Here is a 19650-nt window from a genome sequence, read left to right as displayed (position 1 = left end):
AAATAAAGGGTAAAAGTGTCAGTATAAAAGTTGTAGTATGTAATGTGGGTTACACTTGATAAAATACAACTTGTTTTAGAGCAATATGATGAATACTTTAAAAGCTATTGAAATATTTCATAAATTTCTTACATACTCTGTAAAACTATGTAATAAAGGGTGACAGTGTCAATATTATAATCTTATTTATGTCTTATTATAAACTATAGGTTTATATTGATGTGTATGATAAATCGACAGAACACTAAGATAGAACACCGGTTCTCTCTGTATGAACAGTTGACGTTACGGTTTGAGACGCATTTCGCTTCTTGCTCCCTACTTAGGGGTTAAGGGTGTAAGTTTACAAGTGTGTATGATTTGGGACGCACCCTCCGGACTGTAGTCGTGACTACAGGAAGTGATGCGGTGCAGCAGGCTAGATCCAGACAGCTGTGAGTCAGGGTGGATGGAGATGCTTCCCTGGATGAAGGTTGTGGATTTGATTAGATGTTCGCTGTGACCGAGCTGCAGAAATGGATCCGTCCAGGAGAAGTGAGAGTGACTGGCAGGGGCTGGTGAACGAGGTGAGATCGGACCGGATCCGGATTATAATCAGATGTATACTGTGCGTTTGAACCGTGTAGAGGGTTTAAATCCAGTAATCGGATTATCAGATGAGGATTAAAGCTGTTATATGAGGAGTTCTGTCATGCTGGGGTCGCTGATTGTAGATCTGATGTTTCTGCTCAGCAGCATGAAGCTGTTTGTTTATCAGGATCCAGAATCTGTGCTTTTAAATCTATAATAATGACCTGGTTATTATAACGTTTTACTTACTGTATCAGATATACTGTACATGATGATTGTGCATGAAATGTCCTTCAAAATCAGGCTATATAACAATGTGGTCCTCACCAACTTCTATAAGATAATAAATAAATAAATAAGCTCAGATCACAGCTGATTATTTACCCCCAAAGTAGACTAACAGGTAAAACAGACACATTTGTGCACCCTATAATTCCCTGTAGGAACACGAAGAACCATTTTCATCTAGAGTAACTTAGAAGGTCCTGGGTTTGATCCCTAAGTGCGAGAGTTTGCATGTTCTCCCCATGCCTGTGTGGCTTTCCTCCTGGAGCTCCGGTTTCCTCCAACAGTCCAAACACGTGCAAGTGAGGTGAAATGATTGATTGATTTTTGATTGATTAATTTACTTTATTGATCCCCGAAGGGAAATTGCGGTGTAGCAGCAGCAATTACAATTATTACAAACGACATTACAATGGGGTAAGAAAGAATAAGAATTTAGATATAAAATCTACAAAATATATAAAAAAGTAAATAGAATATAATAATAAAAAATTATAAGAATACAAAACATCTAACAGAACAAAAAATAAAAACTGAAAAGGAAGGAGCGTAGAGGTGCAGTTACATAAATTGTGCAATTAAAGCTGTGCAAATAAGAACATTACTACGTGTAAATTGTGGAAATAGAATTTATTTCTTATGAATTTATTTCTTATGAATTGGAGATACAAAATTGTCCATGACTGTGTTTGATATTAAACTTGAACTGATGAATCTTGTGTGAGCAGAACCATCTGTTCTGTCGTGGATGGAACTAAAAGTGTGTAAAACATGACGTTAAAATCCTAATAAATAAATAAATCTACAGTAACTTGAAGTGAAGGCGCAGCAACGTAAATATCAGAGTAAAAATTCTTTTACTCCAAGCCAGCCCTGGTTTGGTACAGATTTACATTTTCAATCGTTTAGTTTAGCGAACGCTTTTATACAAATAGAGTAACAGTTGTGACTGAATACAATGCAAGCAATTAAGGGTTAAGGGCCTTGCTCAGGGGTCCAACAGCGTCAACTTGGCTGTAGTGGGGCTTAAACTAACAACCTTTAAATTGCTGAAGCTGCCTTTAGATTATTCGACTCTATTCTACAACCTTCCAGTGACACTAAAAGATTTTATCATTGCTCATGGTTAAACATGAGTGCACCACTTCATTTCTTCATAAAAATTTGTTTATTATTTATCTTTATTTATATTAACTTACTCTCGAATCATTTTTGAGAAAGTTATTGGGTTTGTCGATGCCTAATTGTATTCGCTCATGCACAGCTCTCTTAAGATCCAACCAGAGCATCTTAGTGGGGTCAAAAATACATCCAAACATCAATACCAAACCTAGAACTCACCAGGGACGACGCATAGACCAAACTATATTCACAAGATGCAGAATTGGCCACACCAGGGTAACCCACCAATACCTGGTAAAAGGAGAAAACCCACCAACATGTGAAACCTGACCAAACAGTTACAACTATAAAACACATTTTGATAGAATGCCAAAGGAAAGACAAGAAGTGCACATGCCTGAAACCATAAAAGAAATCCTTACACAAGACAACACAAGAACAGTATTAACCTACCTCACAACCATAAAAATGAAAATATAAAATGGACCAAATGATAAAGACAGATATATAATACCCAGTTCCTGCCATTAAATGACACACGTGTTTAACATGGCGTAAAAATCCCAAATAAATAAATAAATAGTGGGGTCAAGGTCTGGATGTCCATTTTTATTCTTCTTCAGCCTTTCTGATGTTGATTTGCTGCGAGTTGTTTGAGTTTGATGAACTTTTAGGGAAAATGACCACATGTTAAAATCTGGTGTGTTTTAGTTGTCAGCCGAGGTTATTTAATTGTTTATAGAAGTTAGTGAGGACCACATTTTTGGACCCCAAATTATGGACTGTGCATCTTTGTCACTAATTTTATAGACACACTGTCAAATGCCCTGCATTCCTAAAACACAAACATGGCAGACTCGTGTCAGTGGTCAGTATTGTAAAGCTTAAGATAAGTAAATTGTTCCAGTTACACATTTAAAGATTCAGTGCTTGGAACATTAAGCAGGTTCTCTCTGTACAGTAACATGTATTTCAGAAGGAGAAGTGAACAGAGCTGACCGTAGCATCTTAGGAAAACGTTACTGGACGTGAGAATCTGTTACACTGGGTTAAAAGCCCTCTGAACGATATCTAATGTTTAATAAACTGTAAATATTAAAACAACTGGGTCAAATCCAGCGGCTCTCACGAATGAGAAAACTGCATATAGGAGCCGATGTGGCTTGTTTACTTTCTTGCTGCTTGTCACTTTATAGACGTTCCCCAAGAGCCCTTCACTGCACCATAATGTCTACTGATCTCAAGTAAAAATATGGCAGGCTCCCATGTTAAGTGGCTAGCATGTTTTGATAACGTGGTTGTTGGGTCATGTATCTCAAAATGAAATGTATAGAAACACAATGAATGTTTGGTTTCGGTTCTCTCACAATCACATGAGTGAAAATCATGACACCAGGTGAAGATTTCTGAATTCAGTCCACATCCTGGTCGTAAATATGTAATAATCCCGCTAGGTGTTTACACTAGATCAGATCTGGAGGGCGAGAGGCTTCATGCTGAGACTTACTTTATTTTTAGTACTTTTATTTTAAAATCCCATCATTAGATTTAAAGTTTAGAGTTGCTGAAGATAAATAACTGTCTTTAAAAGTGTGTGTGTGTGTGTGTGGTAGAATTAAACTCTTTAATAATCACAGGATGAACTACAGCAGCAGTAGTTTGTTTACACCATGTTCACACAGAGGATTTAGGAACTATTCAGGTCCCTTGAGTTGTGGATTTGATTCTGATTGGATATAATCACCATTTTTACTACAATCAGTCACCCAGAATGACGAAGTAAAAACATGTTTTTAGATCCTTGAAGAAAACCTTCTGCTGTAAGATTAGGGCGACGGTTTACATCTCAACGGCCAAAACAACACTGGAGTTGCTCCTCGGGAGGTTTCAGAATGTCCTCGAGTGGCCCAAAGTCTAAACTTAAACCCTGTGCGACTGCAGCTCACAGACATCCAGTCTGACGTAGCTTGAGAGGATCTGCAATGAATAGTGGGATAAATCACACAAATCTGGGTGTGCAGAGACATGGTCAGTGTCACTGCAGTGCTGAGAATCATCCACCATCTACATAATACCTGCTCTGTGGTGGTCCTGTGGGGGTCCTGACCATTGAAGAACAGCATGAAAGGGGGTAACAAAGCATGTAGAGAAACAGATGGACTACAGTCAGTAATTGTAGAGCTACAAAGTGCTTCTATATGGTAAGTGGAGCTGATAAAATGGACAGTAGTGTAGAAACAAGCTGATCGGTCTTGGTACCAGTGCACCTCTCTGTAGATCTATTTTTTTTTTCAATTCCAAAGCAGTAATAAGTTTGTATTAGAGATGCATGAGTACCGATACTAGTATCGGGTATTTGCTTGATACTGTGCTCATTAACTCGTACTCGTACTCGCAAACGAGGCTCCGATACTAAACATCCGATACCGTGTACCTAGTGCACGTTGCTGCGTTATGCCCGGTTCACACGACACGATTCTTGCCCTGATTATCGCTCGGCGGCCGGTCAGCCGGGAGCGATCAAAACTCGGCTCTCGATCGCTAAGTGTGAACTATCCGACAACTCGATCCGACCGGCTCGCCGAGCGCTCGAGTTCTCTAGCACGTCAGATATCTGATCTGAGATGTGCGACTGGGAACGAGTGACATGTCGAACAGCCAATGAGAACGCAGGATACGGCGTGAGGGGAAACGCAGGAGAGGAGTGTAAACAGGTGGGACGGGGGGATAATATAGTTTATATCAGAATACATCAGCACACACACACACGTTTTACAGTATTTCGGACCTGATCGTTCTCTACAGAACATAACAACAAAACACCGACATTGCAAAAATATTTATTAACCTCCAACTCACTACAGAACGATCCGTGCTGCTCGTGTTGCCAGATCCACTCAGATTCATTTATTTTTCCTCCTTGATTTCATCACGTCAGCGCACAAACACTTTCATTTTTGGACGTGGTATCATTAAACCCCTCGTCACTTCTCACGTGTGTTTTTTTTTTTTTTTAAAAAGGTATTCTAAATAGGTATCGGTATCGGCAAGTACAAAAATACATGTACTCGTACTCGGTTGGGAAAAAATTGTATCGATGCATCCCTAGATTGTACATCATTTTTCTGCTGCGTCCTTGAGTTTCATTCATTCCATTCACTCAGAAGAAAAAAACAAAACACAGACGTTTACACACTCGAACTGATAAAGGATGAAGGACGCTGAGTCACACGGAGAAAATATCCTCTACTGAACCTCGTACTACGTGATGAAGATCTAAACCCCTTCCACAGACCCTCTGCTGCTCGGTGAGACGTCTCGGCTGCTCTCTGATGTAAACGTGAGCGTTTGCTTCCTGTACGCAGTTCCTGGTGTGTAAACGAAAGCTGGAGAGTAAGAAGGAGGCCCTGCTGATTCTCTCCAAGGAGCTGGATACCTGTCAGCAGGAGCGAGACCAGTTCAAACTGATGGCCAACCAGCTACGAGAGCGCCACCAGGGGCTGAAGAAGAAGTACAGAGAGCTCATAGTGAGTCGCTTTATCCCGTTGTGTTCTTAAATAAAAACTTATTTGCCATATTTGTCTTATACTGACTGTACACAGTATACAGCATGCTCATAGACGTCGTCTCAATGCAGCTTTACAGGCCGCTCAGGTGACGTAAAAACACACGCTGGAACCAGAGCTGGGATCTCGAATACATCGTATCGAGTCTCGGCTCTGCCTGCCGGCTGAGGCTGAGCGGCCACATGAACGACGATTGGCCTGTTGTTCAGATATGGGCGGGACTAAGCCGGATGGGGTCTCTCTCTCTCTCATGACTAATGCAATTACGACCTCTGCTGGCTGATTGGTGGCGCCTGCACAGAGATGAGGAAAGAGTGCTCTCAGGGTGTGTCTCTCCGTACACAACGCTGAGCTGCACTGCACTCATCAAAGTGTAGGTGATAAGATGCATACGGCTGCTGCCCACGTGTCGGAGGGGGCGTGGGTTAGCTTCGTTCTCCTCGATCAGAGCGGGGATCGCAATCGGGCAATTGGACGCCCTAAAAGGGAGAAAATGCATAAACTATATATATAAGCAACTTTATTGGATCGACAGACCAAAAAAACCCTGTTGAGCAAACCGAGGGCGCCAGTGGCAGTAAAAAAAAAACTTCAAATACAGGAAGGAAGGTTGAGAGGAACCAGACTCAGCAGGGACCTCCATCCACCTCGGATAACCTATAGAATAATTTATATGAATTAGACTTACACAATTCATACATACACAAAATTATTCTAAACTAAAAGTTATAATTAACGAAAAGAATAAACAAGCAGCTGGAGTTCTTCATTATTCAGTCCAGTGTGTGATACGTCCGTAGTGAGCATCCTCGACCTCGGTTCAACTCTAACTAGACTCACTATTTAATATATCTGGGGTGTTTGGAACACAGCAGCTCTTCTCTGCTCCGTGTGCAGCCTGTTTTATGTGCATGTGATGCATTTATTTTATATTATAATGTTTAATTGTGCTCTACTCAATCAATCTCTCAATCATCAGGCTTTATTAGCACGACCGTTGATGGTACAGTGTTGCTATAGCATTAAGACATTAAAGAAACAGTAATATTTGAGGTGTGGATGTGGAAGTATTGGGTTATTCGTTATTTATGTAATTTATTTGCTGCATCATTGGAGGTTAATTATTTTCCATTCTGACTGCAGCTCTGTTATAACACGCCGTGATTCACTGGTTCGTTTATTCATTTATTTACTGGGTAATTAATGCACTTGTTCAATTCAGTCATTTCATTTTCATCAGATGGTCATGACGGGCCACCGGGAAACGCTGGGCGCAACCCAAGAATACCATGGACAGGGTGACAATACATCACAGGGCTTAGAGATAGCCAGTCATGTCTGTGGCAGAGATGTTCACAAGTCACAGAATACGAGTCCGAGTCGAGTCACGAATCGATATAATAAACACAAAACATATATTATAAATGTAGCGTAGAAATAAAGAAATAATCGGTAAGTTCAGATAAAAACAACAACAGATTAGCGAGTGTATTTAGCCGTTTTACTTCGTGTCTTTACTTTCCTCCTCATTGTGTAAATGAATGTAATTTCTGTAACAAGAAGGTTCCAGTTAAAAGCTTCAACTGATACGTTTTGTTTTCATTACAGAACAAAAGCGCTCGATAAATCACGGCACAGCGGCCAAAATCCCAAACACGGCAAAAACAATCATAACCGCTGCTTACCTGAGCTTCTGTTCTTCCAGACGCTATTACATTTATAAGCGTGTGTCCCATTAGGAACAGAATCCGTTATTTTGTAAATGTGCTTATAATTAAAAACCTCCAAACTTTTCCCGGTCGTGAAGTAAAACAGGAAGTGGTTAGAAAGCCGATCGAGCGTTTCATTACGCTGAATAAATGCAAATAACAGCATTTCTTACTAACAATTACAATCAGAAGGTCTGATTGGTTCAGACAGCGGCTCTTACAATCATTAGCGCCGATTCTGTAGGAGCGTTCCATTCACATTATCTGTTACTGTGAAGTGCACTACGTAGGGTATTCCACCATTTTAAGTAGGGAGCGACGCTTCATCATGGCCGGAGAGTTATTATTATTAGAGAGCAGATAATTACACGATCAGAATATAATATACTGTATATTATTGTATATTTTTATACTTTTAGACCTTAATATTTAAGGACTTAATTGCACAGAAAACACATTCATTCATTCATTCATTCATTCACTCACAAAAGCACAGAGTCATTAATGTAATAATAATTGTTTTGTTTTTGTGTTTTCAGGATGGCGACCCGTCTCTCCCTCCAGAAAAAAGGAAGCAAGTGCGTATCCCGCCTCTCACCCCGAATCTTTCTAAATATTTGAATCTAAACCCTGTGAATGAGTTTGAACCCTTGATGTTTGTTAGGTGAATTTGGCTCAGCTGCTGCGAGACGCTCAGGAGAAGAACAAGAAGCTGAGTGATGACCTGAAGGAACTGAGTCAGAGGTTAGCAGAGGTTCAGGGGGACAACAAGGTGCGTTTCAGATCCCTACATGTTTCAGTAGTATTAAATATATATATATATATACATCGATCAGGCATAACATTAAAACCACCTCCTTGTTTCTACACTCACTGTCCATGTTATCAGCTCCACTTACCATATAGAAGCACTTTGTAGTTCTACAATTACTGACTGTAGTCCATCTGTTTCATGCTGTTCTTCAATGGTCAGGACCACCACAGAGCAGGTATTATTTAGGTGGTGGATGATTCTCAGCACTGCAGTGACACTGACATGATGGTGGTGTGTTAGTGTGTGTTGTGCTGGTATGAGTGGATCAGACACAGCAGCGCTGCTGGAATTTTTAAACACCTCACTGTTACTGCTGGACTGTGAATAATCCACCAACCATCCTCTGACCACTGATGAAGGTCTAGAAGATGAGCGACTTAAACAGCAGCAATAGATGAGCGATCGTCTCTGACTTTACATCTACAAGGTGGACCGACTAGGTAGGAGTGTCTAATAGAGTGGACAGTGAGTGGACACGGTGTTTAAAAACTCCACTCATACCAGCACAACACACACTAACACACCAGCACCATGTCAGTGTCACTGCAGTGCTGAGAATCATCCACCACCTAAATAATACCTGCTCTGTGGGGGTCCTGACAAAGCATGTAGAGAAACAGATGGACTACAGTCAGTAATTGTAGAACTACAAAGTGCTTCTATATGGTAAGTGGAGCTGATAACATGGACAGTGAGTGTAGAAACAAGGAGGTGGTTTTAATGTTATGGCTGATGGGTGTATATAATTGTACTGACCCTGTGTACGGTTGGACAGTTGTTGAGGATGACCATCGCTAAACAGCGTCTGGGTGATGAAGAGGTGGGAGTTCGGCACTTTCCGGCCCATGAAAGAGAAGATCTGGTGCAGCAGCTGGAAAGAGCTCGAGAGCAGGTGATCCTCATCCTCATCTTCATCCTCACACAATACACACACACACACACAAGTACCAGGAATGAACCAGACTGACCACAGACTCTGAAATCCTCCATCATGATGCAGTATATTACTGTAGATGACAGTAACAGTAAATACACCAGAAGTATGTGAACACCCTCAGATCCGGACTTCAGGTGAACATGCGCTGGTGTTTTGCAGAACTCGGAGCTGGAGCAGAGTGTGAAGGCGGCGGCGGACGAGCTGCAGGACGTGAGGGCTGAGAGAAACGTCTATCAGGAGAAAGCTCATCGCCTCAACATCGAGATCAACCACATCCTGGGCCGCCACGGCGGGCGCATCCTGGACGTGGACGCGCTGTGCATGGAGAACAGGTTAGTGGAGTTAGCGCGACACGTTCAGGTAAATGCAGTGAGGGTGAATTTTCTGCTCGTTGCTATAGCGACATGGGTGGTGGAAGAATAAACAGGGAGTAGCGTGGACCTCTGTACGTACTGAGACGGCTTCATACACACTGATCAGCCATAACATTAAAACCACCTCCTTGTTTCTACACTCACTGTCCATGTTATCAGCTCCACTTACCATATAGAAGCACTTTGTGGTTCTACAATTACTGACTGTAGTCCATCTGTTTCTCTGCATGCTTTGTTACCCCCTTTCATCCTGTTCTTCAATGGTCAGGACCCCAACAGAGCAGGTATTATTTAGGTGGTGGATGATTCTCAGTACTGCAGTGACACTGACATGGTGCTGGTGTGTTAGTGTGTGTTGTGCTGGTATGAGTGGAGTTTTTAAACACCGTGTCCACTCACTGTCCACTCTATTAGACGCTCCTACCTGGTCGGTCCACCTTGTAGATGTAAGTCAGAGACGATCGCTCATCTATTGCTGCTGTTTGAGTCGCTCATCTTCTAGACCTTCATCAGTGGTCACAGGACGCTGCCCATGGGGCGCTGTCGGCTGAATATGTTTTTGGTTGGTGGACTATTCTCAGTCCAGCAGTGACAGTGAGGTGTTTAAAAACTCCAGCAGCGCTGCTGTGTCTGATCCACTCATACCAGCACAACACACACTAACACACCAGCACCATGTCAGTGTCACTGCAGTGCTGAGAATCATCCACCACCTAAATAATACCTGCTCTGTGGGGGTCCTAACAAAGCATGTAGAGAAACAGATGGACTACAGTCAGTAATTGTAGGACTACAAAGTGCTTCTATATGGTAAGTGGAGCTGATAACATGGACAGTGAGTGTAGAAACAAGGAGGTGGTTTTAATGTTATGCCTCATCGGTGTATGTTGTAGCCTTCCTCGACCTGCAAGGGTGTCATGCAACCAGCAGAGGTCGCCAGAGTGCACGGAGAAATTCAGTACGATTGTGCATCCTACAAGCGAGCACACAGGCATCAGAACTGGACCCTGTACTGTACAGTTCGAGGTCCTGGAAGCAGGTACCATAGGACTCAGCATTAGTGCATTACTGTGGCATTAAAGGAATATCTGTACAGGAGGTGGACGTGAATAACTAAATCAAATGTTAAGCCAATGTGTACCTGTGAGTTATGGATTAAAGGTCTAAGGCTGGTTTCTTTAAAGCCTGTGGGTCCAGCCTGCTGTTGTTTTGAGTGCAGAACGATTTTCATGAGATGTTTAATCACATAAACATTGAGAGATCATGTGTGACCCAGTCAGACTGTGTGTATTTTGATGTCCTACTGTAGCTGTAACACGTATGGATCCTGTTTTGCAGATACCTTCATGAACGGTTCATGCAACTTCAAGAGGAGGTTTCCCTTCTCAAATCTAACTTAATGAAATATAAGGTGAGTTCTATAAACTACAGCCTGCCCTTTACAGTCAAGGTGAAAAATGTACACATACGTATAAGGGTTTTAGGATTCTAATCATTTCTGCTTGTTTTCTTCTGTGGCTGAATTAAAAACTCAGTATAATTAATCTGTAATATGGCTGTAACATCTACCTGGTTTAAAATATAGACTCAGCTTCACTAAATATGAGGGTTTATGTCTCTTTAACTTGTTTCTGGCTGGCACAACTCCTGTTGGAGGGCTTTTTCAGGTGTTGCAGCAGTCTAACTAGCCCTATTTCATATGGGCACAGAGAAGTGACCTCAGAATTCTACTACTGATATGCACTAATTGGTAACACGTTTCCTGCAGAGCGCACTGGAGAGTAAGAAGAACTGTAAGGCGTACGGGAAGAGCAGCAGTAGTGCGCTGACCGGGGTGCTCTCAGCCAAACAAGGTAGCAAATAATACACAGTCCACAAATATGCTTTATACTGCCAAAAATATGTGGACACCATGACCAGGAGTTTAAAGGACATCCCATAATCAAACCCTAGGCATTATGGCTGATGCCAATTGGTCTCCAGTCTGCTGGGTGGGAAAGACCGGACTAAGGGGTGGGGTTATCAACGCTGTGTAAGGATTATCCACCCATCCACCCATCCATCCACCCACCCACTCATCCACCTATTCATCCACCCATCCATCCACCCACTTATCCATCTACTCATCCATCCACCCATCCATCCATCCATCCACTTATCCATCCACCCACTCACCCACCCACTCATCCACCCACTCATCCACCCATTCATCCACCCATCCATCCACCCACTTATCCATCTACTCATCCATCCACCCATCCATCCATCCATCCACTTATCCATCCACCCACTCATCCACCCATTCATCCATCCATCCACTTATCCATCCACCCATCCATCCACCCACTTATCCATCTACTCATCCATCCACTCATCCATCCACCCACCCATCCATCCACCCATCCATCCACCCACTTATCCATCCACCCATTCATCCATCCACCCACTCATCCATCCATCCATCCATCCATCCACCCACTTATCCATCCACCCATTTATCCACCCATCCATCCACCCACTTATCCATCTACTCATCCATCCACCCATTCATCCATCCATCCACCCATCCATCCACCCATCCATCCACCCACTTATCCATCTACTCATCCATCCACCCATCCATCCACCCACCCACTCATCCACCCATTCATCCACCCATCCATCCACCCACTTATCCATCTACTCATCCATCCACCCATCCATCCACTTATCCATCCACCCACTCACCCACCCACTCATCCACCCACTCATCCACCCATTCATCCACCCATCCATCCACCCACTTATCCATCTACTCATCCATCCACCCATCCATCCATCCATCCACTTATCCATCCACCCACTCATCCACCCATTCATCCATCCATCCACTTATCCATCCACCCATCCATCCACCCATCCATCCACCCACTTATCCATCTACTCATCCATCCACTCATCCATCCACCCATCCATCCACCCATCCATCCACCCACTTATCCATCCACCCATTCATCCATCCACCCACTCATCCATCCATCCATCCATCCATCCATCCACCCACTTATCCATCCACCCATCCATCCACCCATCCATCCACCCATTCATCCATCCACCCACTCATCCATCCATCCATCCATCCATCCATCCACCCACTCATCCATCCACCCACTCATCCATCCACCCATTTATCCATCCACCCATCCATCCACCCATCCATCCACCCACTTATCCATCCACCCATTCATCCATCCACCCACTCATCCATCCATCCATCCATCCATCCATCCACCCACTTATCCATCCACCCATCCATCCACCCATCCATCCACCCACTTATCCATCCACCCATTCATCCATCCACCCACTCATCCATCCATCCATCCATCCATCCATCCACCCACTCATCCATCCACCCACTCATCCATCCACCCACTTATCCATCCACCCATCCATCCACCCATCCATCCACCCACTTATCCATCCACCCATTCATCCATCCACCCACTCATCCATCCATCCATCCATCCATCCATCCACCCACTCATCCATCCACCCACTCATCCATCCACCCACTTATCCATCCACCCATTCATCCATCCACCCACTCATCCATCCATCCATCCATCCACCCATTCATCCATCCACCCACTCATCCATCCACCCATTTATCCATCCACCCACTCATCCATCCATCCATCCATCCATTCACCCACTCATCCATCCACCCATTCATCCACCCACTTATCCATCCACCCATTTATCCATCCACCCATCCATCCACCCACTTATCCATCCACCCACTCATCCATCCATTCACCCATCCATCCATCCATTCACCCACTCATCCATCCACCCATCCATCCACCCACTTATCCATCCACCCATTCATTCATCCATCCACCCATTTATCCATCCACCCATTTATCCATCCACCCATCCATCCACCCATCCATCCATTCACCCACTCATCCATCCACCCATCCATCCACCCACTTATCCATCCACCCATTCATTCATCCATCCACCCATCCATCCACCCATTTATCCATCCACCCACTTATCCATCCACCCATTCATCCATCCACCCACTTATCCATCCATCCACCCACTCATCCATCCATTCACCCACTTATCCATTCACCCACTCATCCATCCACCCATCCATCCACCCACTTATCCATCCACCCATTCATTCATCCATCCACCCATCCATCCACCCATTTATCCATCCACCCATCCATCCACCCATCCATCCATTCACCCACTCATCCATCCACCCATCCATCCACCCACTTATCCATCCACCCATTCATTCATCCATCCACCCATCCATCCACCCATTTATCCATCCACCCACTTATCCATCCACCCATTCATCCATCCACCCACTCATCCATCCATCCACCCACTCATCCATCCATTCACCCACTTATCCATTCACCCACTCATCCATCCATCCACCCACTCATCCATCCATCCATTCACCCACTCATCCATCCACCCATCCATCCATTCACCCACTCATCCATCCACCCATTCACCCACTCATCCATCCATCCATCCATTCACCCACTCATCCATCCATCCATCCATTCACCCACTCATCCATCCACCCATTCATCCATCCATCCATCCACTCATCCACCCATCCATCCATCCATCCACCCACTCATCCATCCGTCCTGTATAGAAAGTGTAAGAGCGCAAAGATCGGGGCGTGGCCTCACGTACAAATCCACAGAAGTACGGGAGAATAAGAAGGGACTGGTGGAGTGTGCACACGTCAGAGGGAGTGTGTGTCAGGTGAATATAGACCCTCTTTGGACACTGTCGGGGTCCCCAGCAGTGAATTGGCTACACTAAATTGAGAGAAAAGGGGGGTAAAATGCATTTGCATGTGTAAGTTTCCTCCAGGAGCTCCCGTTTCCTCCCACAGTCCAAAGACGTGCAAGTGAGGTGAACTGGAGATAGAAAATTGTCCATGACTGTGTTTGACATGAAAAACTTGAACTGATGAATGTTGTGTACGCAGTAACGACCCGTCCTGACATGAATGGAACCGAAGTGTAAAACACGACGTTACAATCCTAACAAATAATAAATAAATAAATAATAAATAAATAAAGGAGTCATTCATGCGTGTGATCGATCTCGTCTGTGCAGTCCAGGAGCTTCTGCTGTCGGAGGAGAACGGCTGCAGCCTCCCCGTTACTCCGCAGTCCATCAGTGACCTGAAATCGCTGGCCACGGCTTTACTGGAAACCATTCACGAGAAGAACATGGTCATTCAGCACCAGCGCCAAACCAACAAGTGAGTGTCGACCTGAGTGAGAGCATCAGGTTTTATAGATGATTCAGTTCTAAAACTCCATCACACACACACACACACACACAGAGCAGTGGAGTCAGATACTGGAACTGATCATATAATATCTGGCCACAAGTATGTAATAATAATAATAATAATAACAATAATAATAATAAGGACACTTTACAATGTCAATACATAGAGACAGTCACAAAGGGAGTCCCTTTGGGTGTTACCGTCCAGGGTGTTACTGTGTGCCTTGCGAAGTAAATAATAAATACTTCTTACATGTGGCATAATAGAACGTCTTTTGACTGAACGACACGTTCCCACAGAAACTCTAGAGAACATGTGGAAAGCTCTTGTAGAAGAGTGGATGCTGTTAGAGCTGCAAAGCTTAGACCCTGCACATGAAAGCCCATGCTGTTAAAATGACCTTCCCAAAAAGCTTATGGTTACAACATGGACGTGTTTTAAATGTGAACCGAAATCGATGATTATGTGAATGTGTTTGTGATGAACAGGATTCTGGGTAACAGAGTAGCTGAACTGGAGGCGAAGCTCACGTTGGAGGTGTCTGGACTGTGGAGTCTGCCAGGTAATGAATATTTCAGTATTTACACTCATGCTGCAGGACTTGATGGATGCTAGTCGGGCGTTTTCTTGTCCTTCTAAAACTGATTCAACTGCAACATGAAACGAATCCGAGTTCAGATCAGAGCGTGTCTGATGTTACAGTTAAAGTATATTTAAAGGATTATTTGGAATTATGACTGGAAGCCCAAATAACCAAACTAAAGCTTTTATTTATTTATTTATTTATTGTAACATTTTTATTGAAGTTTTGCATTACAGGTTACATGACAAGAGTAGAACAATCATTTCCTTCAGGATAAATAAAGTACATATCTGTCTGTATCTATTTATCTGTCTGTATCTATCTATCTGTCTGTATCTATCTATCTGTCTGTATCTATCTATCTGTCTGTATCTATTTATCTGTCTGTATCTATCTATCTGTCTGTATCTATTTATCTGTCTGTCTGTCTGTATCTGTCTGTCTGTATCTATCTATCTGTCTGTATCTATTTATCTGTCTGTCTGTCTGTCTGTATCTGTCTATCTGTCTGTCTGTCTCTCTGTCTATCTATCTGTCTATCTACCTATCTGTCTGTCTGTCTCTGTCTGTCTATCTGTCTGTCTGTCTCTATCTATCTGTCTGTCTCTATCTGTCTGTCTGTCTGTCTGTCTCTATCTGTCTGTCTGTATCTGTCTGTCTGTATCTATCTGTCTGTCTCTCTATCTGCCTGTCTGTCTCTATCTGTCTATCTATCTGTCTGTCTGTCTATCCATCCATCCATCCATCGACCTATCTATCTATTTATCTGTCTGTCTGTCTGTCCGTCCATCCATCCATCCATCCATCCATTGACCTATCTGTCTGTCTGTCTGTCTGTCTATCCATCCATCCATCCATTGACCTATCTATCTATCTATCTGTCTGTCTGTCTGTCTATCCATCCATCCATCCATCCATCCATCGACCTATTTATCTTTCTGTCTGTCTCTGTCTGTCTGTCTATCCATTCAGCCATCCATCTATCCAAGAATCGAAGGTTTTGCTGTGCCACGCCCATCTGCAAACTAATGAACTCATTACTATCCTGGATGTGAATTATGAGACGCTGTTAGGAATGGAATGGAGTAAAATGTGAATCCCTGTGATGATGTTTATCTGCTGCACTATGTTTTCTGTTAAACTGCCTTTTCTCTTTTCTTTCTCTGCTTTGGTTCTGTCTGAATGGGTGTAGGCGTGACCTACGACGTGTCTGTGGGATTGGGGAGTACGTTTCCTCTTCTGCTTCTTCTTCTATTCTAGTAGTAATGCATGCTCAGCACCACACCGTTTACTTTTCCCCTGCACGGCTCCCAATCCTCCCAATTCCACATGCTCTAAATCATGCCATTAGTAATGTTTGCTCTCGGTCATGAGGAATCTCTTGGTGTGTACATCGTAGGAGGGAGAGATGTGATCATTCTGAACGAACATCAGCAGGTTCAGACCGCCGTGGAGCATCCAGCACAGCTACAGCACAGCTCTGTGGGTGAGTCCATATAAACCGTGTGGCCAGAAGTTCTGGCATTGTGGACACACCCATTGCTCATGGTTCAAGACCTGCCTAACTCACGGACCTTGACATGAGCCGGTTCCCGTGTAATATTTACAGCAATTTGCTGTGAGATCGAACATTTAAAGGTTGTGTTTTAGTGATTTAACGTTTTTCATTTGTGTAGCGTTCAAGTGCCACATGTTTACGGGTTAATCTGCACTATGAGGCGTCCTAGCAATCCTACGGCAATTCAGTTAGCAATCGCTCAGTCAAAACATCCAAGATGTGGAAGTGTAAAGCAGCTAAAAACACGACTCGGGTAACTTAGTTTGGAGAACCAACAACCGATTCTGTGGACGCAGAGGGGGGCGGCATCGAAACACGGACAAGGATTTTCCTCTTTGAGACCCTAGCTGGATGTTCTAGGTTTACATTTAACTATTAATGTAGCTGTGCTGTGTATCGTAGCTTCTATTTATTCTGTCGTTTAATTTATGGGTGTCATTTAATGACTGTCGTGAAATGTGGCTCTTTTCTTTAAAAATATGTGAAATCTGCGTTTGTTGGAAACGAGTCCTGTGATATTAAGCACATTTTCCCATGAATTTAGTAGGGCTTTAGTTATGAGTATAGGTTATATAAGGCTATATAAGAGTATAGATCTACTCTTGTTCCAGAAGGACAGTGACCCTGTGCACAAAACACGGTCCATAAAGACATGGTTTGATGAAGCGTGTGAGAAGAAACTCCAGTGGCCTGCACAGCCCTGACCTAAACCTGTCAGCCACGCCTTCTCATCCAACGTTACAGACGTTGTGCAATTTAAAACTGTGCAAATAAAACAGTACCATGTGCAAATTGTAAGTTTAATTGTCTTTCGTGGATGTTATAGGTTCTGCATCCTTCTCTTGCACCAGTGAGAGTTATTATAGGTTGCCACAGCTATGGGCAGAAATGACTTTCTATAGCGCTCTTTGTTGCAGCGAAGTTGGCGGAACCTTCCACTAAAGGCACTGTGCCACCCAAACGCCTCCACATAATAATAATAATCATCAAATAATGATAATAATAATAGTTTTGTTGTTTTCCATGGTTCTTAAATCCAATTCTGGAGGGCCACAGTCCAGCACAGTTTGGTATTTTTCTTCTCAGAGCCGCCCAGTTTAACTGATTAGTTACGAGGGTTCTTCGAAAGGTTTCCACACTTCTTTTAACTCTATTTATTAAGAATTTTAAAAACAAACTCCATCACTTTTCTACATCGTCACCTTTAGATGCATTTTTCCGGCGTGGCAGCGTGGTACCGACTTTTTAATGCCGTCAGCAAAAAAAACTTTTTCAGTTGAGCCACTGATGCGCCGCTGCTTTCACATCATCATCACATGAAAATCTTCTTCCCCTTAAAGCTTCTTTTAGCGTCCAAAAAGGTGGAAATCAGATCTGGACTATAAGCGTCTCTCAGACACGACTGATTACTCCTCCTCACTCCTCCACCCTCACCGCTTATAACCACCATATAAAAGTGAGGAAACTTTTTGAAGATCCATCGTATTTATCATGTTCATTAGGTGTGTTAAAGCAGCGAAGCTCTGCTGGACTCCACCCCTGTTGTGCCTCCCTTCCCTGCTCCGTTCCAAAAACCCATTCCTCACCCAATAACCCGATGTTACCCTCCTCCAAAACAGCCATCGAAAAAAATCTCATACAGATCCTCATACAGCAAATACTTTATTCCAGGAGACGAGGAGGTGGTGACGGGTGAGGAGGTGACGGAAGACACCGCTCTGAGTCCCGAGGAGTCGCAGCATCACAGCACCGCTTACTTCAAACTCACAGAGACGCCGGAATCCAGCAGACGCGCCCCGACAGATCCCGCCGCCGATCTGAGCGAGTACGGTCACTCCGAGACCACTCCTCGTTCCGTGGACGCAGCATCGGACAACGATGAGCTCCAGACGTTAAACGACAGCGAGGATCGGACAAATCCACCTCCTGACAGTCCGGCACAAGGGCACGGCAAAGACACGGACCGAGTCGCGTGTGCTAAAGAGCATCCGGACGTTCAGGAAAAGCGAGACGTGGACGGTACAAACCTGTCCAAGGAACTGAGAATCGAGACGACAGAAGACGACAGTCCGGACCAGAACGGAGAGGATCACTCCACGTAGTGGCATAAACGACAAAGTACATTTTCAACATGGTTCACAGTGACTTCACTTCTTTTTATCAGATTAAATATCAGAATATTTTCAAACTTTGTCCTTCAGCTTCATCACACTTCGTCAGAACTCATTTCTGTCTAAAAGATTCCAGCGTGGCCTTCTGAGCAGATCAGACAAACAGAATTTACAAAACCAGTTTTGGCGTCCCTCAGAAATTCAGTTTATTTCCCCCAATCGAGTGGTACACGTCACATGGTACTCAATAATCCTGCGAGTAGTATCACTAGATCATTCATGCATTTTGACCAAGCGCTTTATTCATTACTGCAGAGACCTGGGTTCGAGTCTTCTCCTCTCTTCTCAGCCAGCGTGGGTGCATGTGCCGGACGTCAGTAATGTACTTGGTGGTACTGAAAACATCAGAATTGGGTGCCAACAAAACCCAGGTTTGTCCAGGTTAGGGCCAATCAGGACCGACCAGACAGAGTATATAAAAACATGACACATACACCCATGTCTTCCATGAGTGGTGGATGATTCTCAGCACTGCAGTGACACTGACATGGTGCTGGTGTGTTAGTGTGTGTTGTGCTGGTATGAGTGGAGTTTTTAAACACCGTGTCCACTCACTGTCCACTCTATTAGACACTCCTACCTAGTCGGTCCACCTTGTAGATGTAAAGTCAGAGACGATCGCTCATCTATTGCTG

General features: G+C 43.7%; 1 protein-coding gene across 4 annotated transcripts; it reads left to right on the top strand.

Annotated features, from left to right (window-relative positions):
* Positions 1 to 443: 443 nt before the first annotated feature.
* On the top strand, positions 444 to 19032 carry ccdc149b (coiled-coil domain containing 149b). Of its 4 annotated transcripts, none has more exons than XM_062995486.1 (13): positions 444 to 566; positions 5343 to 5504; positions 7792 to 7830; positions 7917 to 8024; positions 8842 to 8958; positions 9163 to 9335; positions 10716 to 10788; positions 11146 to 11230; positions 14523 to 14670; positions 15192 to 15265; positions 16479 to 16511; positions 16686 to 16772; positions 18516 to 19032. In XM_062995486.1, the coding sequence occupies exons 1-13, from the start codon at positions 516 to 518 to the stop codon at positions 18944 to 18946; spliced, it is 1581 nt and encodes a 526-aa protein (XP_062851556.1). In that variant the 5' UTR covers positions 444 to 515; the 3' UTR covers positions 18947 to 19032. The 4 variants fall into 4 exon arrangements, with proteins under 4 accessions (XP_062851556.1, XP_062851559.1, XP_062851558.1 ...); XM_062995489.1 differs by lacking the exon at positions 18516 to 19032 and adding an exon at positions 17459 to 17636; XM_062995488.1 differs by lacking the exon at positions 18516 to 19032 and adding an exon at positions 17456 to 17636.
* Positions 19033 to 19650: the final 618 nt, after the last annotated feature.

This window comes from Trichomycterus rosablanca, chromosome 5 (assembly GCF_030014385.1).
Source record: "Trichomycterus rosablanca isolate fTriRos1 chromosome 5, fTriRos1.hap1, whole genome shotgun sequence".
NCBI lineage: Eukaryota > Metazoa > Chordata > Actinopteri > Siluriformes > Trichomycteridae > Trichomycterus > Trichomycterus rosablanca.
Note: the sequence above shows the minus strand (reverse complement) of the source record. Positions and strands in the feature narration are given on the sequence as shown.

Excerpts from the sequence above, each read along its gene's own strand:
- ccdc149b (XM_062995486.1), top strand. The coding sequence starts at position 516 with ATGGATCCGTCCAGGAGAAGTGAGAGTGACTGGCAGGGGCTGGTGAAC. Across the intron at positions 9,336-10,715 it reads GCGCTGTGCATGGAGAACAG|ATACCTTCATGAACGGTTCA; the intron begins GTTAGTGGAGTT and ends CCTGTTTTGCAG. Across the intron at positions 11,231-14,522 it reads GGTGCTCTCAGCCAAACAAG|TCCAGGAGCTTCTGCTGTCG; the intron begins GTAGCAAATAAT and ends TCGTCTGTGCAG.